This window comes from Littorina saxatilis, linkage group LG3 (genome assembly GCF_037325665.1).
Source record: "Littorina saxatilis isolate snail1 linkage group LG3, US_GU_Lsax_2.0, whole genome shotgun sequence".
NCBI lineage: Eukaryota > Metazoa > Mollusca > Gastropoda > Littorinimorpha > Littorinidae > Littorina > Littorina saxatilis.
Window position 1 is genome coordinate 46,238,734 of NC_090247.1, and position 26,377 is coordinate 46,265,110.

The window sequence follows — 26,377 nt, forward strand, 5'->3', positions numbered from 1 at the left end:
CATCAGCAAATAGTTCACAATCATCATTAACACTAAAAGGAAGATCGTTAATATACAGAGAGAAAAGAAGTGGCCCAAGGACAGAACCCTGGGGGACTCCATATAACACCGGTCTTTTACTTGACATAGTGGAATTCACGCAGACGGATTGCTCTCGTCCGGCTAAGAAAGATGAGAGGAGGCATAGGGTTTGGGGTGACAATCTATACTCAGCTAATTTTCTTAAAAGTAACTCATGATTAATGACGTCGAATGCTTTTGCAAAATCGACGAATAGGACACCACAGAGTTCATTATTATTAATGTTGCTAAGCAAGTTTTCAAGAAGGTTTATTAATGCTGTGTGGCACGAATGATTTACTCTGAAGCCTGACTGATTTGAATGAATAAGGTCGTATTTCTTCAAATGTGCGGCCAAGTGTGTATATATGTGTTTTTCAAGTGGTTTGGATAAAACAGGAAGAATCGAGATTGGTCTGTAATTGGCGGGGTCAGAAGAATTACCTGATTTGAATAGCGGGATTACTTTTGCCTCCTTTAATTTGGCGGGAAAGTCAGATTTGTCCAGGCACAAGTTGTAAACGTATGTCAGAGATTCTGCAATAAAAGGGGCAGACAACTTCAAAATTTTCCCATCAAGATTATCTAGACCATGAGTACCAGTTTGTTTTAAGCATATCAGATAATGGAAGACTTCGCTCACAGATAACAGGGGGATGTCTAAATTATGTGTAATATTTTTTGAAACACAAAACTGTTTCAACTTGTCCAGATTATTCTGTTTTGATCTATCATTTGTGATTATTTTTTCAACAATAGAAGTGAAATGAATGTTAAGATCATCCGCAGGTACATCAATGACAGAAGATTTTACGGTTTCTTTACGTGTCAACTGGTTGATCACTTTCCAGATGGCTTTTGAGTTTTGTTTTGTATTTGATGCAGCGAGCCCACGGTAATATTTTTTGCGAGCAGCACGTTTCATGGACGTTACTTCGTTTCTCTGCTTTCTGTACTCTTCTTCTCTGCCATTACGTTTAAGAAAATCGCGGTGATTAATCGCACATTGAATGTCGTGTGTAAGCCATTTTGGTTTTGGGTGTTGCTGCACACGAGAGGTTCTGAATGGTGCATGTTTATCATATACTTTTATAAACAAGTTGTACCATAATTCAAATGCTTCATCGGGGTCAGTATGATTATAAATTGTTGAAAAATCTGTGAAAAAAAAAGAGAGAGAGAGAGAGAGAGAGAGAGAGAGAGAGAGAGAGAGAGAGAGAGAGAGAGAGAGAGAGAGAGAGAGAGAGAGAGAGAGAGAGAGAGAGAGAGAGAGAGAGAGACGGACGATTGGTCTTTCGCTGGGGGTATGCAGTGCCTTGGCAATGCACATCTACTTAATTATTATTATCCCAGCGAAGCTGGAGGTATCCCACGAACGCATTTTCATACCGATAATACATGACAAAGAAGGATTCTTTGTGCCCGGCTACGGGCTACAGTTGAAGATGGAAGTTCACCAAAAATTGGGACGTACCATACTAACAAAAATACGGTGGGTGCAATAGGCGCCCCCATTTTTTGAGCAAACGCCACCCAAGGCCGCTTTGGACGGGTAGAAATTCTGTAGTTTCCAAGACTTGGTGTGTGTGGTTGTTCAAGACTATGGATAAAGCTCGCGTAAGAAGATTACGTCACGGTCAAAAATCTTTGACGTCAATTAATGCATCATGACGTCATGCCTCCCTGCAGTCTTTTTCTCTCGCGCGGTGTGTGTGTGTGTGTGTGTGTGTGTGTGTGTGTGTTCATTTTGTGCACATGTGTTAGTGTTAGTGTGTGTGTGTTTGTGTATGTGTGTGTGTGTGTGTGTGTGTGTGTGTGCGTGCATGAGTCTGTACTCGTGTGTGTGTGTGTTTGTAAGAAAGACTGAGAGAGAGGGAGAAAGAGTGTGTGTGTGTGTGAATGTGTGTGTGCATGAGTTTGTGTGTATGTTTGTGTGTGTATGAGTGTGTATATGTGTTTGTTTGTAAAGGTGTGTGTGTCCGTCTGTCTATGTGCGTATTTCTTTGTTTGCTTAACGCCCAGCCGACCACGAAGGGCCATAATTATCAGGGCGGTGCTGCATTGAGATATATATAACGTGCGCCACACACAAGGCAGAAGTCGCAGCACAGGCTTCATGTCTCACCCAGTCACATTATTCTGACACCGGACCAACCAGTCCTAGCATGCACTAACCCCATAATGCCAGACGCCAGGCGGAGCAGCCACTAGATTGCCAATTTTAAAGTCTTAGGTATGACCCGGCCAGGGTTCTAACCCACGACCTCCCGATCACGGGGCAGACGCCTTACCACTAGGCCAACCGTGTATGTGCGTATGAGGCGTGTGTGTGTGTGTGTGTGTGTGTGTCTGTGGGTGTGTGCGTGCGTACATGTGGGTGTGTGTCTGTTTGTATGGGTGGGTGGGTGGGTGGGTGGGTGTGTGTTTGTGCGTGTGCGTAAGTGTGTGTGTGTTTGTTTGTAAAGGTGTGTATGTCCGTCTGTCTATATGTGCGTATGGGGGGGTGTTTTGTGTGTATGAAGTGTGTGTGAGAGAGAGAGTGAGTGAGTGCGAGTGAGTGTGTAGTGTGTAACTTGGGGTGTGTGTTCGTGTGTGTGTGTGTTTGAGAGAGAGAGAGAGAGAGAGAGAGAGAGAGAGAGAGAGAGAGAGAGATGTATGTTTTTGTGTGTATGAGTGTGTTTGTGTGTATGAGATTTGTGTGTGCGTGCGTACATGCGTGCGTACATGTGTGTGTGTGTGTGTGTGTGTTTGTGTGGGTGTGTGTCTGTTTGTATGAGAGAGAAAGAGAGAGAGAGAGAGTGGGTGGGTGTTTGTGCGTGTGCGTAAGTGTATGTGTGTTTGTAAAGGTGTGTATGTCCGTCTGTCTATATGTGCGTATGGGGGGGGTGTTTTGTGTGTATGAAGTGAGTGAGTGAGTGCGTGTGAGTGAGTGTGTATGTGTGTACGTGTGTAACTTGGGGGTGTGTGTGTGTGTGTGTGTATGTGTGTGTGTGTGTTCGTGTGTGTGTGCGTTTGAGAGAGAGAGAGAGAGAGAGAGAGAGAGAGAGAGAGAGAGAGAGAGAGAGAGAGAGAGAGGAGAGGTTTGTCTTTCGCTTGGGTATGCAGTGCCTTGGCGTTGCACATCTACTTAATTATTATTATAGGTCACGCCTATCACAAAAACTTTGAGCGTCGCATAGAACCAGCGCCTTTCCATCAATGTTTTATTTGGAATTTAAAACAATGGATGTTTCTGCGGCATCCATTGACAGTATTTTCAGCGTGACCATCGACGAGGAGGTGCCGACTTCCAGTTTTTTTTGTTCGACACCTTAGCCTGAACAGTTCCTCTGCCACATAAAACTCGATATTGTGAAAGAGTTTCAGTCACCCAAGAAAATCGTTCAGCACACGTAAAGACATGATGTCATAAAATGACGTCATTTTGTTTTTTAAAGTGCACGGTGACGTGCGGCTAACAGAAAAGCACAGGTGATATTCCGACATATTTCGAATTAGATCAACATTTTGGAAGTCGACTGATTCGATTGACTCTGCCTGTCCTACGTAGCAGACGACATGGAAACGCCACTGCATCAGCTCAGACAATGGAATGTTTTGAGGCTGAGTTTGATATCAACATGAGAACAGATATAAAGAGAATTTACAGGAGTTGTTTTTTTTAAATATTGAACTGCGAGCGAAAGCGAGCTGTTCACTATTTGAAAAAGCAACGAGTTTAAATCTGGTACGACACAGCAAGCCATGTAGTATTCTGTTTTTATCCTACATACGTGAGAGAGACACTCGTGAGATAATAATCGTTCAAATCACACGTGTGTGTATATCATGCAAATGAGGTCATGTCAAGCAAGTCTAGCAGGGACCTGTTTTTCCACTGCTTATGATGCCAAAGTCACCGAGACAAACGTCATTATAGAAAAAAAAACATTGCGCTCGCTAATTACCCTCGATGAATTTTTAGAACTAACACGTCACGCCACACTTTCAGAGTGACGTTTTTTTACTTTGACGTAATAGATTGCACGAGGCTTTAGAAGAGATCGAGGTTCCAAAACAAGCGTCTTCAATTTAGCTGCCTCGACTGCAGCACATTTTCAGTAAAATACACGTTGGTACAGTATGTAGGATAAACAGAATACTACATTTACACTCGTTGCTTTTTCAAATAGTGAACAGCTCGCTTTCGCTCGCAGTTCAATATTTTTTAAAACAACTCGTGTAAATCTGGTACGACACAGCAAGCCATGTAGTATTCTCTATTTATCATGTATTAGCAAGATCTAGATCAGCACTTTTCAGGACGTGTACGGGAACGGGTGTGGGTAACGTCATCAAATCTAATTTTTACGTCACGCGTTTGCCAAGATCTGCAGTCTTGGTGGTAAGCAAAACAACGTATGGTTTTGGAACATTGGAGAAAAAAGTGAGTCACGGGTGACGCAATATCTACACGTACACGTACAGGTCTTTGCTACACATTCGACCATCTAGAACACTGTAAATGTCACTGTAATACATGAACATTTCTCAAGTCGATTACAGTATAGCGTTCGTGGGATACCTCCAGCTTCGCTGGGATAAATAAAAATCCACAACAAAACCTCAAAGTAGCAACAAGAAAAAGCCAGCAAGCCAGCAAGTGATGGAGAAAGACTCACATATGCATTCTCCATTCCCTTTCGTTCCACCTCGTTCTTCTGAGCCTTGCTGAGGGCGATCATGGAACGTTCCTGTACCCTCTGAGCCTGCGGGGAACACAAAGTCATGTTTTTTCAATCCCATCATGTCATTGGCTTTAATTCCCAATTCTAAGAGGGAGGGACAGTGTGGTGGGGATTATCAAATTCTTATCCTTGAAGTTTTTTTTTAGAGAGACAGAACAACAAATAAGTCGCGTGAAGCGAAATAAAAACATTTAGTCACTCTGTCGGCATCAAGCTACAAGATCAACACCAAAAACCAGTTATTGCCCAGACTACATTTAGATAGTCTGGGCTAACCATACCCGAAGACCGAGAGTAAAGCAACAACAACAACACCACACAGTCACCTTTGCCTCGACGTCCCCTGTCCCCTCCGCCACTCCATCCCTCTCAAAACAACAAGAAAGAAAGAAAAAAATAACATTCAGAGCATAACACAACGCCGTTCAGTATAGCAAGCCTACCTCGGGAATGACGCCATATATTGCGTAGTTACACAGGTGCGTCACCCACACCTTGTTGTTGACGTCATTATTGACCACCGCCTGCACGGCCCCTGTCACGTTCTCCGGCACGTAGTCCACCACCTGGCCAGTTGATACATAATAAATGTCAGTGAGTATTAGTGGCACATGATCCAACGAAAGCATTTCGTTGGATAGAGCGAGTGCGTTAAATCTGTTGGCACATTCCAGGTGTGCGCTAACAATCTCCATTTTGCATTCATGTGCCTGTTCCCCTTCTTTCGATTTGAGAAGATTCTTCTCATCCTCCATTTTAGTGACATGTAGCTTATCGTCTCCACATTACCAAACGATGGCTGAGACTCAGTAAAATTCCCTGCGGCTAACAGAAAAGCACAGGTGATATTACCTGCTATTCAGACTTGGTCGTGTGACAGACGTTTTCTTCCACACGAGATTACGTTGATTGTCTAACGAAGCCGTCAGGCTGAGTTAGACATCAGCTAATCGAGTGTGGAAGAAAACTCTGTCACACGACCAAGTCGGAATAGCATTTATGTCTCACAGCTTCAACAGAGGAGAGAACAAACACGTTTTGCGTACTCAAGCTTGACAAACCTAAACACAGGAGCAGCCATTGTGGAGAGATCTACTTTTTGACGGAAGTGAACGAACAACTATGTGAATGACGTCACAGTCATCGTCACAGTCTGTATCTTTTGAAGCATCGCATTCTTCATGACGTCTTTCTGTGTCTGCATCCGCGAAATGTTTGTTCTTTTCGGGGTCTTTGTCATCTATGTTCAGAACTCTGTCCTTCTAGTTTCAGACTAACAGGCCTCCTGAGCGAGCCACTTTCCAAGGGAAGCTAAACTCGCGTAGGGAAACAGTACTGTCGCCTGGGATGCCGTTTTCAGTATTCTGAGCGTTGAAGAATTTGTAAAGAGAAGAAACGACAACAGCAGGAGAAATAAAAGTCGTGTGTGCATTTTGGGGCTTTTGGAGGGACGATTTCAAGTTTGAATCCGTTCTTGCACATGCTCCAAAGCGTGTAACATACATTATTCCCCCCTCTGCTTCTTTACCTCTGTAAACTTGTAGAGCTAGTTATTTTTCGATAATGACCCAGCAACCAAACAAATAACGAGCCAGCAACAGCCTGAATCCTCGATAGTGCAATGGGTTGAGAAGCTGTTCTGTTTCGGTACTACTTTTGCGACTGAAAAGTTCCGAACGCTCTATACGTACGAAGTATACATCTCTGGAGCAAACAATACAAACATACCGCATTTAAATAAACAACTACAGGCCTGAACACATGAATCTCCATATAAAATCCATGAGTTCGGTTGTTTTCTGAATCTAGATCTGCCGTGCACAAACCGTTCATCACAAGCAAATTCCCAAGGCAAGTAACTCATACTCTGGCGACAAGAGTAGTTCCCCTTCTTTTAACGCAGTTTCTTCGACAACACTGACTGCAATCCGACGGTCAGTTTTCAACAATATTTCATTTTATAGACAGATCACACGCAACCAAATGCACACATCTCATCAATTTAAACAACTTAAAGCGGTTTCATACACTATTTTCCCCAGAAAACTGAACTTCATACAGTAATTAACGTTGGAACACGGGTGCAAAAGTTCGTCTGCTAGTCCCATTTGACGAAAGAACATTTACTAAGCGATACTAAAACATAAACAGAACACACAATATCTGCCTTTACCGCCACAGCAGAATAACAGCATATCTGTGTACTTGATTTTAGTCCAAAACAGGGAAACTGAAAAGAAGTGTTAACAGAATGGAATGATTTGCACGGAACTATACAACCGCGCATTAATCGATCGCCTGCGCAGGTTGACTGGTTGAGTGATTCGGATTCGATCAAACTTTCGCACAAAAACTCCTGGTTTTTTGGAATAACTGAAGAAAGGAGGAATAAAGAGGTTACACACCTCGTCTCAGTGATTATTAAAAATAATGGTCTCAGTTCGCGGTCATGAAAAAGCTCGCTGAAGCTCGCATTTTTCATGATCCGCTAACTTCGACCATTATTTTTAATAATCACTGAGACTCGGCATGTAACCTCTACATCTTGCACACGTTTGCTTTAGTAGTGGCAAAGAAGGAAAGCGTGTGACATTCCGACATATTTCGAATTAGACCAACATTTTGGAAGTCGACTGATTCGATTGACTCTGCCTGTCCTACGTAGCAGACGACATGAAAACGCCACTGCATCAGCTCAGACAATGGAATGTTTTGAGGCTGAGTTTGATATCAACATGAGAACAGATATATATATATATATCCCATGACCTCCCTTCTTTGTCTCTGTTACTTCAGTATGGGTATATATGTTGTATTTTTATAGCTCAATAAATACATCATGGACTCCAAAAAATATATGATAGTGCAGATTCCGATTTGGGCAAAGAACTACTTTCCTCCCGACCTTTGACCTCGCGCCGAACAATGTGACACATTTGTATGAAGTTCCAAAATCGTATTGCACGGCTCAGAAAACCATATCAGTTGCACGCAAAAATGAATCTCAGAACTGATCTGATGTATGAGATGCAATAAGCAAACGTTTCTTTCATTATGAAAGCAATGCAGGTCGAAAAAAACGAACATTCAACTTACAAGATAACCAGATGCTAGCGAACCAAAACAAAAACACGAGTACCCTCCCTTGCATCGTTAGCAGACGACTTTTGAGAATCTGTCAGTGGTGTGTTTTGGTGTGCGTCTTCAGTTTCTCTGGCAGTGTCGGTGTGGGAACTGACAGAAGCTAGGGAGCACAGATAATAGAAGCCCTGTCACATAGACTAATCACACAATCAATACACATTTGGCTCATGTTTTAAATGACAGTTTCGAGTTTGTTAGTCAAACTCAAAGCAACAACACTGTCACTGGTGACATGCGCAGCGAGACCGAGAAACGTCCTTTACCTGGCACGGTTGGGCTTCGCTATCAAACATCGCCTGTTTCACGTGTTTTGCGAGCAAGTCTACTCTTTTGCCTGGCTCTGCAGTAAGTCCACATTGGCGATGAAGGTATCCAAGAACTTAACATGTGTGTATTTTTTTGTAATCCAGTCATATTCCTTCAAAATGCAATCAATCGGCGGTGACAGACGTGTCGGTCGCGTTTTCCTCACACCCATACCAGTTTAAGTTCATCCATGCAAACACACTCGCAAAACAGTTTATCACGTAGATACATTTCAAATAGGGAGCAAATGGTTAAATCTAAACCTACATATTTGTTCCCTAAAATTTGCTTCTCTGTCAATAAGCCTAATTACACACGTTCGAGAAAAACAACGTGGAATCGATTCTGAATCGAGTAAGCCAAATGGGTCCCAAACCCGTTTCGCCCGTTCTGCCGACCTGAAACGCAAAACAAAAGAATTGTGCGCTTCAACTAAATTAATTTCTATACGACTTCATTACTTTCTTGCAACTTATGAACCTTTACTTAAAGCTTTTAAATGGTCTGAAAGTAGTGTTACCGCGTACTTATCGATGCACTCATTCGTTTTATTTTTTCAGCGACGGTCACTTAGTTTAAGGTTGCAAAAGGGCTAAGTCTCGCTGGCAACACTGTTTTACCCTGCACAGATCTCAACAGTGCCGCTAGTAGTCTACACTTTGTGTTTGATGGTAGAATGGGATATACAGATTACAACACTCGTGGTTTTTTATATGGCTTGTATTTCAGTCAAGACCCAGCGGGAATATCAATCGAGAGCCACTCGCCAGAGGCTCGTGTCTCCCGATGATATTCATCCGCTGGGTCTTGACTGAAATACAAGCCATATACAAAAACACTCGTGTTGTAACCTATACATATATATATATATATAAACAACACAATAAAAAGTCCAAAACCAAGCCAGAATGTCGCATCTTTTTAAATCCAAATTTTCGGCCCGCAGGCCTTCTTCAAGGTGCACAGACCAAGCGTCTATAGTTACAACACAACAATGGAACATCTGATCGTACGTCACATACAGACGTAAAGTTACATTCTTCAAAAATATGATTAGTATTTAGTCTCTACCAGCCCGCATGCCTTTTTGAATGTATCATAAATCAAGGGTCTATGGTTACAATTAAACACATTTATCAATAGAACATACATGTAGTATGTCACATGAAGACGTAATATTACTGTCATTATCTCAAGTTTACAGTCTTTGCTATATATATATAGAATGACGTTAAAGTGTAACTAAACAAGCAAAAAGGAAAAACATCGTTCAGCAACCTTTACACTTTGATATGAAGAAGGGCCTCATATACTGTCGAACTGCGAAAAAAAAAAAAAAAATTTCTCTCACTCGGACACTGTTTGACGGACATGTGAAGTGCGCGCCAGGAACGACAATCTTCTTAGTTTACCTGATTAATGCCCTTAATTTTTGGTTCTGGTACTTTCAGTTCCGGCTGTTGTCATCAATCTACCAAAATAAAAGATCAAACGGAGTTTTAGATTTTTATTTCATGGTTTAGACAAATATTTTCTGAAGTCAACCGTTTTAGCGAATCTTTCTTTGATTCTTAAAAGTCATTTCAGATTTTTGAAAAATAGTTAACGGTTAGTAATTACCAATATATCGTAAACAAACATATCGATAGGTTTTGGTAAGAAGACACAAGTGCGATGAATGTGGTACCAGTATTTTTGTGGTAAGTAAGGATGCATTTCTTTGCTGTAAGCACATTTACAATGCACATTTAATCTGTTTAGCAACATAAACGAAAGCATGGTACAGTGCCGCTTGTTTGTGGTCTATCTTTTCGCGGCAGATGCGTAACAATTAGGGTCTCAGTTGGAAAAAGCTGCTCGGAACCAGAGCAGATTTGGCTTGGGTTCTTTGAGTGTGAATGATCGACGAGTGGCTTGACATTTTTAACGAATCATTACTGTAGCCTACTTGAAACCATCATCTGTTTCTGAATTTGTCATCAGTTATGATTGAGCAGTCTCATAGGAATCGTCCATAAAATGTTAAACCGAAAAAGGGCAGACGATTCTGAATCACACAGGCTGCTGTACAAAATCAGATCTAAAACGATATTTTGAACTGCGACGTCTGCGTAAATGCCCTGTAACAAAATACCTTGTCCTGGTCATGTGTATACACATCAGCTTCTATTGGGAAGATCAGTATTTTATATTAATCACAAATACAAGATTAGAAATAGTTCTGAAGATCGCCTTTGATTTCAGTTTCAGCGGCAAACTAGCAGATCTGTCCAAACCGGCATCGTTTCATGGTTGAAACTTGAATAATCCCAAATAGATCTGATTGGGGGTAAGTTTTATAGTATTTCAATTTTTTACGGCAGTTTTATTTAAAGATAGTGTAGTGGATGTCTCTGGTGAAGACTACAGTTATATGAATTTTTTGTTGTAATATTAAAATGATTGTTCTTTATTTACACAATTGAATAATTTGTATTTATTTGTTTGCAGATGACGGCATACTGAGTGCTCCAAGAACATACGCCTGCTGGCATTTTGTGTCTTTTCTGAAGACGTCGAGGCAAGCAGAAGTCACGGTCCTGGCCACACACACACAATGACATGAACAAGAAATGATATTTTTTCATGGGCATATCCAGTATTAAAACTTTATTACCATGCAAACGCAACGATTAGAATTTAGAGAAGGACATCGGTCACACACACACACACACACACTGGGCGGATCCGGAGGGGGGTCCCGGGGTTTCCGGACCACTTAGGAGCCGGCCTTTGTATTCTAAGTGACGTTTTTGGAAAGAAGTTGGCTAATTAGTTTGCTCAGGTTGCGCCAGGTCGATCAATTGTCCTTGTTGTGATTCAAATTTTTCTTCTTAATATATTTACTTTTTTGGAAGGTGTATTAGGGGATGTTTTTTGGCTCAGATTGATCCATTTTCCTTGTTTTTATCAACATTTGTCGGACTCCCCCAAGGAGGTTGAACGCTTTGCGTCTTCAACTAAACGCTTCGCAACGTCAAATTGTCCCTAAAAGAAATTTGGAAACTCCCCCTTAAAAATGATGTGATCCGCCCCTGCACACACACAAACACACACAAATAGAGAAGTAATAAATGGATACAGTTTTTCTTTATTTAAATTACAATCAGATGTGGTCGTAGAACAGGCACTGTAAACAAAACCTAGCATGATATACCACTTGTGTGATGTTTCGGTCAATATCTTTATTTTCCTTTCAGAAATACATTGGCGTTTTGAATTTCAAGGGAAGTGATACAAATGCTGCAGCGGGCTATCAAGAACACGAAGGCAAACAAGGTAAATACCTACTTCTGACATTAGTTTACTTATTAACTCTTTCTATACTGGCCATTATCTCCCCAGAAACTGGCCATGAAAAAAATTCTCAAAAATAAACAAAACAAGATGCAGCCTTCAAACTCATAGGTTTTATTGTGAATATATTGCTAAAACATATGCCAAGTTTGGTGTCATTGTTGTGAAAAAAAATAAAAATATGATGTCCAGAATTTATGGGTATATTTTACGCAATACGAAAAAGGGGGTATGTATTTTGACTTAGAAGCATTTTTTCTTATGAAGGCTCTGTTTGCAACAAAATTGTTTCTGTTTACTTGTATGAAGATTGTGCTTACACAAAAACATAACAAATACCAACTGATTTTCCATTTGGTGGTCATGTAAGCATTGTGAACATGTCCGAAAAATCTGATCACACACCATGTGGTCGACATGCAGACCTGAACGGCCAGTGTATGGTGGCAGAGTTGGAAAATAGAAAAAGTCTTGATGCCAATCCTTCATTAAAAACCGAAGAAAATCGTCATTGTAATAAGTTTGCTTTATTCTAAATCAAACGACTAGGATAGATGACAGACACAACGACAAACACATTCAATTCTATGTAAAACATACACAATGCTCACGTTAACAAGCTGGCCATAACAATGTGCCCATCGTGCATGAAGTGTGGCTTTGGTCGGATCAGTAGCCGTGCTTTGTCTGCGATACTAAACATGAAATTTTGTTAAAGCGACGATTTAGCAATGTTGTTGTTGCTGCTGCTGCTGTCTGTTCTTGTCACGACATCTCGTTTTTTCCCTCCTGATTCTGAGAAGAAGCTGTTTAATTGTGATATCAGGCCTAGGAACCCCTGATTTTCACTTGGAGCATTCTCAAAGAAACTTAGCGTATGTTAAGAAAAATGAGTGTACTCCACACTTTGTCTTTTGTTGTTCGTTGTCGTTGCATGTCTACCGTTCCACAGCCACCTACTATAGCTGATGGGGTCTATGTCGACCAAAAGAATGGGATTCACTGTAGGTCGAGTTCCTGTAGGTGGATTCTCTGTATACCTAAGACTTTAAAATTGGCAATCTTGTATACAGGGAATACCACAGGGTGTAGTTCCTGTAGCGTTTTGCTAATATCAATGAAAGTCACGTGATGCTTAGCGACATCGTTAGAATTTGATGTTTTTCGATCTTTTTTTTATATTTCTTAAAATTCGAGTATGGTTTGCAAGTTTTATTGAAAAACTGCACCCTGTGGGATTCCCTGTATACTAGATTGCCAATTTTAAAGTCTTAGGTATACAGGGAATCCACCTACAGGAACTCGACCTACAGAGAATCCCACTCTTTTGGTCGACATAGACCCCATCATCCCTACTATAAGTGCAAGTGTTAAATGACGTATTTCCACAAAAGACTGCTTGCAGAGAATCATGTGATGCCAATGACAGGTAAGGACATGTGGTAATACATACTACGTTTTGGAACCAGGGAAAATGCAGCACAAATTATTTATCAACCAAATTGATTGACTTGTGCACCACGACAAAAGTTTTCTTTGATCCATAAAAGGTCTTTTGCCAGAAAAATTGCTCTGAACATCAAGTACCCTGCAAGTTGTCACACATTTACATTATTGAAATAAAAAGAAAACACACCAGTAACCAGGTTAGGTACGTTAATATCTATAATCAATATCTCGGCACGTTACTGCCTTCTTCGGGATGGTAAGCTGAACATTATTGAACAAAATAATCGGTTTAGATTGTATACTTTGATTCCTGAACGAAGAAGCAGAGGTACTGCATACAACTAGGACTGTAATATCAGCTTTTGCCTGAAACACACACACATACACTTATAAAATTAATGCAATGTCATTGTATGAAGCCAGAACAATCACTAACTTACATAGTTGGTCACACAATTACCCATCACTGAACAATAAATCGAAGTCGGGTGGATTCAATGACTAAAGCAGTAAAGGCTTTGAAAAAACCCTCATCACAAAACATCCCCCCCCCCCAAAAAAAAAAACAAGAAGGGCAAAGCCCATACGACTCACATGCTTGACCTTTACATAGCAATGACATCATACACTAAGAACTGCTTTACACATTTTTCCTACCAAAATACATCAAGGTCAAGGTCATCCAAGGTCATGCAACACAAAGCTGTTAATTCAAGACATAGGAAGTACAATGGTGCTTATTGGCTCTTTCTACCATGAGATATGGTCACTTTTAGTGGTTCACTACCTTATTTTGGTCACATTTCATAAGGGTCAAAGTGACCTTGACCTTGATCATATGTGACCAAATGTGTCTCATGATGAAAGCATAACATGTGCCCCACATAATTTTTAAGTTTGAAACAGTTATCTTCCATAGTTCAGGGTCAAGGTCACTTCAAAATATGTATACAATCCAACTTTGAAGAGCTCCTGTGACCTTGACCTTGAAGCAAGGTAAACCAAACTGGTATCAAAAGATGGGGCTTACTTTGCCCTATATATCATATATAGGTGAGGTATTGAATCTCAAAAACTTCAGAGAAAATAAGAAAAATGTGAAAAATAGCTGTTTTTTAGACAACATTTATGGCCCCTGCGACCTTGACCTTGAAGCAAGGTCAAGATGCTATGTATGTTTTTTGGGGCCTTGTCATCATACACCATCTTGCCAAATTTGGTACTGATAGACTGAATAGTGTCCAAGAAATATCCAACGTTAAAGTTTTCCGGACGGACGGACGGACGGACGACTCGGGTGAGTACATAGACTCACTTTTGCTTCGCATGTTAGTCAAAAATTAAATAAATAAATGAAATAAAACAGGTTGTGTAGTCTATATAGCGCAGTAAACACCATGCAGGTACAAGCAAAGATTTGACAGTGATTATCCTTGTTTTATATAGCACACATTTTCTAGTTTTAATCTCTCTCTCTCTCTCTTTCTCTCTCTCTCTCTCTCTCTCTCTCTCTCTCTCTCTTATTGACCTGTGGGTTATTTGCGTTTGTATACACATTGGTGATTCGTAAACTATGTTGAAAGAGATTGTCAAACAATATTATATGGGGTGTCTTAAAAAAAATGTATATCAACAAAATCTGTCATTATTATCAGGCACACGGTTTATTCTGGACAAATGCGAGGACGTTAGCTTTTTTTAATTTTTTTTTTTTTTATCATTTTACTTATCATTAAAACTTGTTTAGATTTCGATTCGTAAACCATTTACAGTAATCCTTTGTTTTTTTAACTTTGTTCATCTTACCACAGTCACTTCGTTGTTTAGATTTATCATTAAATTTGTTACCATTATGCAGGAAAAATGTAGAATAAAACCAGGAGAGCTTTCGGTAGAAGATATTTCCTGTGTCAAAAGTTAATGCTTATTCTGATTGATGGGTGCTCCAAACTAAGTTATTTTGACTGCCTTATTCGAATTCATTTCCAAGACAGGGCTGAGAAGTGGAGAAGCTTAGGAGAATATCGTAAAAATTGTCTGGGTGTTTATGCAAAACTTTCGAATATGTCAGATTTTACTTTAGAGATTTTAAATACTGTTAACTGACAGAAATGCTATAACTTCTACACCAATTGACTGGATAACTTCATATTCAGCATACTTAAACTTGATTTTATGCATGTGCAGTTCACAAAGTGGCAAATTTGTAGGTTAAATTATCTAACTTTTGCATCACCAATGACACCAACGCTTTCGTGTCTGAGGATTGCCCTGAACCTAGCTGTAACTGCATGCTTTCTTCAGGTCATCGATAGCCTGGGGGTTGAAGGGGATGTTTTTACATACTCAGACATTCAAAATAATCAAAAAGGTAAAAGCCTGAAGGGTTTAAATTAGGTAAAAATGGCTACCGCTCAATGTCAAAACTCGTTCTGTTTAGTCGACCCCCGAATTTGGAGAAAAAAATTAAAATTGCACAAAAGTCAGACCATTCAATTTACACAATTGCCACTTACTGGAAAGGCAGAACATAAACTGAAGTTAATGAATACCATATATAAAATAATTGGTTCAACAGATGCAGAAGTAATTTGCATGGTTGTGGGTGTCCTTTTTAGGGGGGGTCAACCCTGTAGAAGAGACGATTTTCTTTAATTATCAATCCGTAATATATTGTTTGTTATGCATACAAGATTAACATTGACAAATACTTCAAGACTCCTCATTGATCTTAAGAAATGTTGTGTTTTTTTTTGTTACTGACTGATTCACTTTCTATTCACTTTACTCTACATAAGTCACGACAAGAAAAGCAAGGGAGGTAATTTCTTCGGAAGAGGTAATTCTCTCCCCTCAGAACGATTGTTGTAGTTTGTTTGATTTTGTTCCCTTCTAATAAGTATTATTTAAAATAGATCTTTACATCTTGATGTGAAAGGCGCAGTACCCCCCTCCCCCCAGGATGTTAAATTCTAGGTTGTGTCCATGTAAAATCCTGATCCTAGTCAAGATCCGAGTTGGTTTTTCATGCAACTGTGCCTCTTTATGCCACTCAATTAGACATACTTTGCAATCCATAATTGCACAAAACTAAGTACAGGAAATACGTTGTTGTCGTGTTTTTAATATTACATAATGAAATAAAAAATGTCACAACTGGTTTCGTGTTGGGCTTTCTCTCTCTGTCTGAATCTCATAATGCAGGCATGGGAATTGTCCGCCGAACGGCGGATTTCCGCCGAATTTTTGTTTTGTTCCGCCGAAAATGCAAAAGTGTCCGCCGAAAAAATAAAGGGAGGAGGCACACAAAAAAAGCACCGGTTACTTTGGCCTTTGCGGAAAAGCCCGCGAAAACTTTCCGTACTTTGTTCACGCACTGCTACCGCCCGCCTCAGTTATTGAACTTTTATGTTTGAAAGTAAACCAGATTGCACAGATTGTGTTACAAGCTACATTTTCCTGTTTGTCTCAACAGATCAATTTTTTTACAAATTTAAACCATATAATACATGTATATATTTTTTTCTTAAAAAAAGCAAAAATTGGTACATTTTTGTACTAAAATCTGTGATTCTAAAAACAGAATTTAATGGCAAACTTGGAGCTCAGATGACACCAGATTGCACCATGTTGGTTCTTTGGAGAAACATTTTTCCGGGGGGGCATGCCCCCGGACCCCCCTAGTATGGCTAAGCGCTTCGCGCCGTCAACTTGACGCTTTGCGTCTTCAGTTATAAATTTTCCGCCTTTTATACAATTTTCAATTCCCATGCCTGATAATTACTTCCTTCTGAGGCCTGGAATGTGTTGCAGGCATTGTTCAGCTTACATTTATTGTTACAATTTTTGTGGATATGTTATTAAGTGTGTCTGTGTTTCTATCATTCGTTATCAGTGTGGTTAAAAAAAAAGCACACGTCAAATAAGTAATTTACCCTTCATCATTATCATAACATGCAGATACAGGTAATAAATATTTGTGATACTTTGTTGCGTTTTTTCTTTTTTTCCAGAGCAAACACACATCGTATTTGTTCAAACGTGTATATTCTGCACTTTCTAATACCCTGCATGGATCTCCAAATCAAGAATAATGAAAAGTCATCTAATAGCCCTGCATCACTCACACGATAGAAGCTTGCATGCATGCACCCAGGCAAACACTGTACAAAAGGCTCGCTGTCTTCGGCTAAAAGAGCTTTCCGTTGGATCTTCGCTCAGACGAATGTAGCTGTCTTGTCCACTTGCTCCTGTCGCATAGATCTGCAATGTGCAACATCATCTTAGATTGTCTGAGGCACAGACAAACACACACGCGCGCACATTTGCGAGAGAATGCACGTCAGTCTATTCAATCAAACAGTATAAAAACATACCACAGACGTGGTGGTGGAAACTGGACATTCGCCGTATAAAAAAATCAAGAGATTCATTTGTGTGTGTATGTTTAATCAAAAGTTCACCTTGCGCACATTCAGTCTGTATTGTAACGTACAGGACCCATCCCGTAAAAACTTCGAACAGATCTATTAAATTCTGAAATCCTTGACAAGTTTTTTTTCCAATCATCTGTATCTGACCGAAGTAAAAAAAATAAAAAAAATCAGCCAGTACACGCATCTACCCCCTTACACGACAATACATATGTGGCGAAAAAAGGAATCGAGAGGGGGGGAACAAGGAATAAATTAGATCCAGAAATAATTCCACTTCATCATTCCAAAATTCAAGTGTGAAGTGATCAGATACTGTGGTAAAGATACGTGCTTAGTATCACAACTGAAAATACAAGCCCAAGGGTTTTAAATCAAGGAAACAATTAAAGTTAAGGAAAGATCAACAGAAATGTCGAGAACATGTAAAATATTGTACTTACAATCCGTTTCAGCATGCTCTTCGAATAATAATCTCCCAGTCAGCCTCGTGCTTACGACTTCGACAGGATGTTGCCTCTCACGCTGAGCCAGTATAGTCAAGGGATATCTATGATTTGGAGTGAATTCAAAGGCCAGAGATGCAGTACAAGCACATTAGTTAGATCCAATTCATTTACATTGCTACCTTGCCCAATTTATGGCTATTTCTGTTGGTAACATCACACATGTGGCAAGCAGTGCTTGTTGCCGACTCTGCTGGGACAGGCAGCAGACGATTTTATTTAGGAACCAAATTCTGATTGGTTAAAACATAAAACCGGAACTCAAAGTACCACTTGTTCTTTGGAAGTATCAAATCAAGAACAGATAAGCAGGTAAATCTGAAATGGGTTCAACACTTTTAAAAAATCGTAGTAAATCAGAAAACACAGTAAACGTTGGAAAAATCGTCCAGTATCGCTTCTACAGGTCTATACTTGGACAAAACATAAAGCAATTCAGTAAAGCTGACACTTCAAAATGTCTGTTTAGTTACACTTTAAGAGCGAGAATGCATAGAAATTACGTCATGAGCAAGGGAGATCATCCTTTACTCTGTGTGTGTCTCCACCGCCTACATTCCAACAAGGAATTTTGAAAGCAGGGAGCACACTAGAGGTAATGGAAGAGGTGGGGGGAGGGGGTAAGAATTAGATCTAGAAAGAACTCTTCACAGACAGCCTACTGGAGAATCAAACCCTTTCGGAGCCGATTGCAACACTGAACAAGAATAACCCGAGGAGAGTTCTACAACCTCAAAGGATTGAGAAGTCACCGAAGTGCATTTAAGGGCATTCTCATAGAGTGCTGAACCTGAAAAGGTCCGTTTTTGTTTAGCCAAGACTGCTACCGGTTTCGAGCTGAGAAGCTCTCATCAGGCAGTCTCTTGGCATAAAACAGAGAAGAAGTCTCAAACTTCTATGCAAAAGAGAAAACCACATTTCTGCGGTAGAAACGTCATTCTATATTTAACTTTTCTTTTTTTAACTTTATATTATTTTTTATTTTATTTTATATTTCTTAACGTCATTCTATATTTAACTTTTCTTTAAAAGTACAAGCGATCGAGTGCACATTTTGGCATTTTTAGCAGCGCTCTCATTATAAATTTCTATTTTGTTGCTTCAACAACCAAGAGCAGCTGCTGATACTTCAAAATTTCTTTTTCATACTCTTCACTGACAGTTGCAGGGGAATCAAAGAAAGATTCTCGTCTATGCAGAGGGCCTACCGCAGAAATGTGGTTTTCTCTTTTGCATAGAAGTTTGAGACTTCTTCTCTGTTATATCATCGGGGGTCATTTTTGACCTCAGACTCAGCACGAGTAATTCACTGTAGAGTGCGTCTTTCACAAGCAGACATGCTGATTACATAGCGACTGCTTTAACGTACCTCGAGCTTACATAGCCAAGTCAGTGCTCAAAATACGATTTCTTCCCGAATTCCTGATGGTAAAGGGGGACAATCACATTTTGTGTGTGTTTTAACACACGACACAGCTCTCTTGGCATAGACCCAGAGAGGGCTTTTTTAACTGCCCTTGGTGGCTTTTCCACTCGCCCTGCAGGAGTCCTCGTGATTCTCGGGAGAGAAGTGAAAGTCACTAGAGGGTGAGCTTCAGCTCACTCTTTGTCAAGGGACGCTTTTGTCATCCCTTCTTTTTTTTCTTTTAACAGTGCGAGACGCCTGCTCATACCAAAGCTCATTTTCTGGTCATTTCGCTTTTAGAGGGTCCTCTACCAAGGTCGCTCACAACTACACACAAACACACTGCTCTCTGAGTACTCCTCACTGCATTTGAACACCAAAAGGCCCTCACAATGGCCACTGCCACCTTTGTCATAAGCGACAAACCACCTTTGGCTACCTCTACCCCTGCTGAATCTATGGACAGCACATTGTGTTGCACACCCCGAAAAAGGTTAAGAGATTCCGACAGCTTCTCTCCAACAAGCTCAAAAAAGACAAAAGAGAGCTCAAACAACCACTCTGACGCTGACGCCAGTGTCAATAACCACAACGCAGCAGTGCCCTCAGAAGACGGGAACATTTCACCTTCCCAAAGCACAGAAGGCGATGACATTTTTAAAACTCAACGCCGCCGTCAGCGAAAGAAAAAATCACACATTGCTAACAGTGATGCCGAACAGGCGCTGCCTCAGCCACAGTCAAAAGTCTCACAACCAGTCAAAACTGGGCCCCCTAGACACACAAAGTCAAAAAAGGTGACACCAAGTCTTCCTCCAACCTTTGCACAATACCCAGTCATTCTCACCAACGCGGCTACAGGTCCAGCTATGTTCTCGAAACTTGGGCCATCACTCCAGTGTTGTGTTCTGGTTGACGCGGTCGGTCAGATAGAAGGTGTACGACCTCTGCCCTCGGGCAAATTCTTGATTGCCTGCTGCAATGAAAAACAACAACATAAACTTGCCAATCTCACCAGTCTCGCTCAAGTGCAAATAAGATGCACTATACCAGAGGCTACAACGGAAGGTGTCATCAGACCCATCCCACTCTCTGAAAACCTTGATAAACTTCAACAATCTCTTGAGAAAGTAAAATCTCTTCAGCGGTTAAAAAACCAGAAGGGGGAACTTACTCAAGCTGTCAAAATCACTTTTTTAAAGAAAACGCTACCAGATACAGTGAAGATAGTGAAAACCTTCTTTGCTGTCGAACCCTATGTGGCCCCAGTCAGAAGGTGTACTAAGTGCCAGAGATTGGGACATGGCTCCAAACAATGTAAAGGCAGACAAGACAAATGCCCAAGATGCGGTCAAAAGAAAGACCACCCAGTTGACAACTGTCCAAACTGTGGCGGTCCCCACTCGGCAGCTTACTTAGGCTGTCCTGAGCTAGTGCTCCGAAGAACAGCAAACAAAATCCGAGCAGCCAAATACATCCCATATGCAGAAGCAATAAGAAGAGCAAAGTTTGAAATAATGAAAAAACAAAAGAAAGACCCAGATACATCTAATGACTCTGATTCAGAAGTCGATGAGTGCTGGGTGCTGAAAATGGCAGGGGGGAAAAGTGCTCCTCGCGGTGCCAGCAAAGCAAAGAGAAACCTGGCTACCTCCCCAGCTTTCGCGGCTGAGATTGAAAAACAGGATTATAGCACTATCTGGCCAGAACCAACAACAAGCCGCATACGCACAGGAAATCAGGGCGGACCAAGCAACCCTCATAGTGAAAACCCCATTTCAGAGCAAAATATCGCCCTCCAGAGACCTGGACAAAGAACTGACATAAACCCTATTAATAATGAGTCTACTGTTGCCCAGAAACTAAAATCAACACACAATGTAAAAAAGGCCCCCACAAAAGCAGCAGACAAAACAAAGACAAACAAACAGCCAACAACAAACAATGAGAAAAAGGTTGCTGATGCAGAATCTCAAACTTCCCCCACACACGATTATGATGACTTGTTCATGGATGAACCAAAGTTGATGATTGTTGAGGAAGATGAAACACAAAACACACCAAAGCCACAGTCCGAAGACTGCCTCAGACAACATATTTTAAAAGAAAGCTATGCAAAGATGAAGATGATGAGCGCCGAGAACTGCGGTGAGGTGTTCAAATTCGTCACTGGCACCCTAGCTGCACTTATTGAAGCAAAAACGAATGAAAGCCCCAAAAATGTTCTGACACTTCTGACAGGGCTATATACTGAAATATTTAAGCCAAAGGAAAATCCAACTCCACCAGCCTTAAATAAGATACTTACCACTCAATGCGCTCTTCTCGGCATTCAGGGAGGCAGATCTGTAACAGAGTCTCAACCCCTTGACAACACAATGACATAGAGAGTTGAGGGGCAGATCAAACGGTCACAACAGACTTTAGGTCTTCTGTGATTGAAATGGATTCAAGAATAAATATACTGCAGTGGAACTGTCGTTCCCTTAACACTGCTCTACCGTACCTTATTAATTATCTTAACCAAAACAACATGTTCAATGTATTATTGATACAGTCCCCACTCTGTCATGCGGGAAAACTCCCCTTCATATCTGGTTTCTTTTACCCACCCGTCACAGATTATCAGGTTGATGATACGAGCGGAGCACAAACTATCAAGTACACAGTAACCTATGTCAGAGACAATCTGAAGTACAATGTTCACCCAACCCCTGTTCCGGCCGACACAAAAATACATTCAAACCTAGTTGAACTTCTGCTGAATGATGGCCCATCCATCTTCTTATTAAACATATATAACAGAAACATTACCAAAGGCCCGATTTTCAGCTGGCTCCCAGAGCTCGACGGAAGACGCACCTGGGTGATCGGAGGAGATGTTAATGGCCGAAACCCCCTGTGGGATGCCAACTTCCCCGATCAGACATGTGCCGTGGGAAAGAGCCTTGCCACCTATATAACGCAATCAAATGTGTACTTACTAAATGACGGATCAGCAACCAGAATACCCGATATCTCAAACCAACACCCCTCCGCCATTGACATAACCTTGGTTAGTCCCACTCTCGGATTAACAACGGACTGGTGCGTTGTGCCAGATAAATTAAAAAGCGACCACTTACCAATCATGATATCCATTATTGGGAAATCACCACACAACAGAGCCAGGTCCAAAAGCCTTAAAATACAATTATAAAAAGGCAGACTGGGCAGTTTTCAAGGACGCTGTCACTAAGTCTGCCGATGCACATACCCTCTTGGATGGCAACCCAGAGTCCCAAGAAAGTATCGACAACAAATATAAACAGCTAAGATCAAACCTGCTGAATGCAATGGAATTGTCAATCCCCAAAACAAAACCTTTTATCGGACCCAGTAGAACTGATCAGAGCCCATGGTGGACAGAAGAATGCAGAACAGCCATCAGGTTAAAAAGAACTGCAAAAGAGAAGTATGATCGCTTCAGGTCTGCACAAAACCACAACAATATGAAATCAACTGAAGAACAATGTGACAAAATTATAGACAAAGCAAAAAAAGAATATTTTGAAAACATGTCCAGCAAAGTGAGCGATTACAGAGATGCTGGAAAAATTTGGACCAAAATAAGGAAATTCAAATGCAGACACAAGCAGGCTGAACGTCCTCTTATGCACGAAGGAAAAAAATATGAAAGCCTTCCTGAAAAAGCAGAACTGTTTGCAGATATTTTTGCAGCAGCAAGCCAAACAGATAAACTGTTATGTGAGCAGGAACTCTTCCGTAAGAAGTGGGAGGATAAACAGGACTTAAACGACCCAGAACTCAACCCTTCCTTAAAAATAAATGCTCCCTTATCCATTCAAGAACTGAAAACGGCTATAGCATCGGTGACAAAAGTCCGATCCGCCTGTGGTTCTGATCCAATAAACTATCAGGTCATACAACATTTACCAAACCAAGGATTAAATCTTTTACTGGATTTTTATTCAACATGCTGGAAGTCTGGCCTGATTCCCTCAGCTTGGAAAGAGGCTGTTGTGATCCCCAGTTTAAAGCCTGGAAAACCAAGAGCTGACCCTTCCAACTGGCGCCCTATATCTCTGACCTCCCATCTGAGCAAAATCTATGAAAGAATACTAAAATCCAGACTAGAAGATGAAATGGAAAGAAAAAAGGTAATACCCCTGTGCCAAGCCGGTTTCCGTCGAGGCAGGGGTGTCTCGGATCACATTGTAAAACTGTCCTCCAAAATTAAGAAAGCTCTCTCACGCAAGAAGTCTCTCTTTGCTGTCTTTTTTGACATCAAAAAAGCCTACGATACAGTATGGCACCAACGATTGTTGTTCAAATTGAAGCAATTAGGCATCAGTGGTAATATGTTTCAATACATAAAAAGCTTTCTACTGAACAGATCCTTTCAAACTGATTATAAAGGTGCCAAATCATCCACTCGCAAAGTTGACATGGGAGTGCCACAGGGCTCAGTAATAGCACCACTGCTTTTTAGCATTATGCTGCATGACATATCGACAATTAAAACACATGGAGCCGAACTGACGCTTTATGCGGATGATATTGCTCTATGCAAAGAGTATCAAAACAAAACCTATAAAACAGAACACAAATTCTCTAAAGAGTGGCAAACAGCTATAGATAACATTGCGAACTATATGCGGGAGAATGGCTTCACTCTCTCTGCCGAGAAAACTGTATTCGTTGTCTTTACAAACCGAAAACTGGAAGATCGAGAAAAGATACAGTTCTCACTAGATAAATCTGTTGTCTCACCCAGTCAGCAGGTGAAATATCTGGGCGTACTTTTCACCTCAAATGGACTATGGACTGCTCACCTAAAGTATCTTTTAAGCAAAGCAAATAAGACCATCAACCTTCTTAAAATACTGGCTGCCCAACCATGGGCAAAGTGCCCAGTTATTCTAACAAACATCACCAGAGCTCTTATAAGATCAAGACTATCATATGGACAGGAGGCCTACTTCTCGTCGGCTCGAAAATGGCTTGATAAGCTACAGTCAGCGGAATGTCGTGCCCTTCGGCTTGCCCTCGGACGCCCAAGGCATTCAAAGCAGGCCATTGTATACCACCAAGCAGGATTCCTCCCTCTTGACATGTGGCGGCGTAAGTGCTGCGCAGATTACAATGTTCGAGCCAACACAGTGCAAAACTCAACAAAAGAGGAGCTACAACCGCATTACAATCATGTCCAAAACAAAAAGGCCCACTTTGGCACTACTTTCTCCTCACTGGCTCAATTCAATGCTTCACTCTTTAGTGAAATCAGTGTCGACCCAAATGATATGTGGCCCAAAACCCCATATCTCGTGATCCCTCATGGACAATGAAAGAAATGAATTTTGACACAGAATATTGCACAGCTACAAAGGATGATCAGTTATTACTCAGGATACAAGCCCTTGAGCACATTGATACTGTATACAAAGGCCATGTTCATGTTTACACAGACGGGTCAGTGTTGGATGACAAGAAGGCTGGCGCAGCTTTTGTAATCCCCAGCGATGACATGACTGGGAAATTTAAACTGTGCAACAGAAACTCGATCTTCTCAGCTGAGCTCCTTGCCATCTGCATGTCGCTTGTTCATCTCAATCTCAAGAACACTCCTCCTCAAAAGATAGCTATATTCTCTGACTCCAAAGCAGCCATTGAAGCATTAAGATCTAACAAAAGATCAAAAAGACATGATCTTGTCATTGCCATAAAGGAGCTGGCAAATAAAATTATTAAAAAAGGAAGCGAGATTAACCTGGTCTGGTGTCCAGCACACGTGAACGTGCCTGGCAACGAGAAAGCGGACAAAGCCGCTAAAGAAGCTGCCCAAGGCATAGGCGCCTCCGAGGTAGACCTGCCATTGTCTGCTTCTGAGATCAGTAGCCTTACAGACTCTCTTCTCTGGAGAGAATGGAGGAACAAATATATGCACAAGGCTATAAGCTCTGGCTGGCTCATTCGGGAAGCCCCATCAAAACAGATGAACACCTATAATGCATGCCCACGTGTAATAAAAAGGATTAACCGCCTAAGGGCAGAAGCTGGGAATTACCAATTTCTAGAGCTTAAATGCACCTGTGAATCCGACCTCACCATTGCTCATTTGACTTTGGAGTGTGATTTGAACTCATGCCACTTTCAACCCCTGACTCAGTTTATAAACTCAAATAGAAATATTCTGCCAAATACCTCAAAGGAAAAATTAAGTTATCTTTTAAGTTTTAATAAAGACCTTGGGTGGCAAGGTCCCAAACTTATCGCTGGACTTATGCACACGCACCCACTTGGTCCCTGGATATGAAGAGACGTTGCTGCGGCTGACGCCATTGCTTCTCATACAGCTACTATATATTTTTATCAGAACTTTTAAAAATACCATTTTATATCCAAGTATCTCTTAACACCATTTTTAATTAGATGAGCGAGAGTGTGCGGGGGGCGGGAGGGTGGTGAACCACTGTACATAAAGGGAAAGTTTGTGTGCGTGCCTGTGTGTGTTCTTAATCTAAGACAAATGTCGCCAATGTTTTTACAGAGTGACGTTAAATAAACGATTTTATCATAATCTGTTATATGCCAAGAGACTGCCTGATGAGAGCTTCTCAGCTCGAAACCGGTAGCAGTCTGGGCTAAACAAAAACGGACCTTTTCAGGTTCAGCACTCTATGAGAATGCCCTTAAATGCACTTCGGTGACTTCTCAATCCTTTGAGGTTGTAGAACTCTCCTCGGGTTATTCTTGTTCAGTGTTGCAATCGGCTCCGAAAGGGTTTGATTCTCCAGTAGGCTGTCTGTGAAGAGTTCTTTCTAGATCTAATTCTTACCCCCTCCCCCCACCTCTTCCATTACCTCTAGTGTGCTCCCTGCTTTCAAAATTCCTTGTTGGAATGTAGGCGGTGGAGACACACACATAGAGTAAAGGATGATCTCCCTTGCTCATGACGTAATTTCTATGCATTCTCGCTCGGCTTGGGAGCACACTTTGGAAAGTGTGTTG

At 41.1% G+C, this 26,377-nt stretch overlaps 1 protein-coding gene across 2 annotated transcripts in view; it reads right to left on the reverse strand.

Moving 5' to 3' along the window:
- Positions 1-26,377, reverse strand: part of LOC138960787 (xaa-Pro aminopeptidase 1-like) — a 197,196-nt gene that overhangs the window by 64,568 nt on the left and 106,251 nt on the right. For both annotated transcript variants that reach the window (XM_070332438.1, XM_070332437.1), the window contains exons 11-12: positions 5,231-5,353; positions 4,722-4,808 (exon numbers count right to left, since the gene is read on the reverse strand). In XM_070332438.1, the coding sequence (XP_070188539.1) occupies positions 4,722-4,808; positions 5,231-5,353 (210 nt within the window). The remainder of the gene's footprint in view (positions 1-4,721; positions 4,809-5,230; positions 5,354-26,377) is intronic.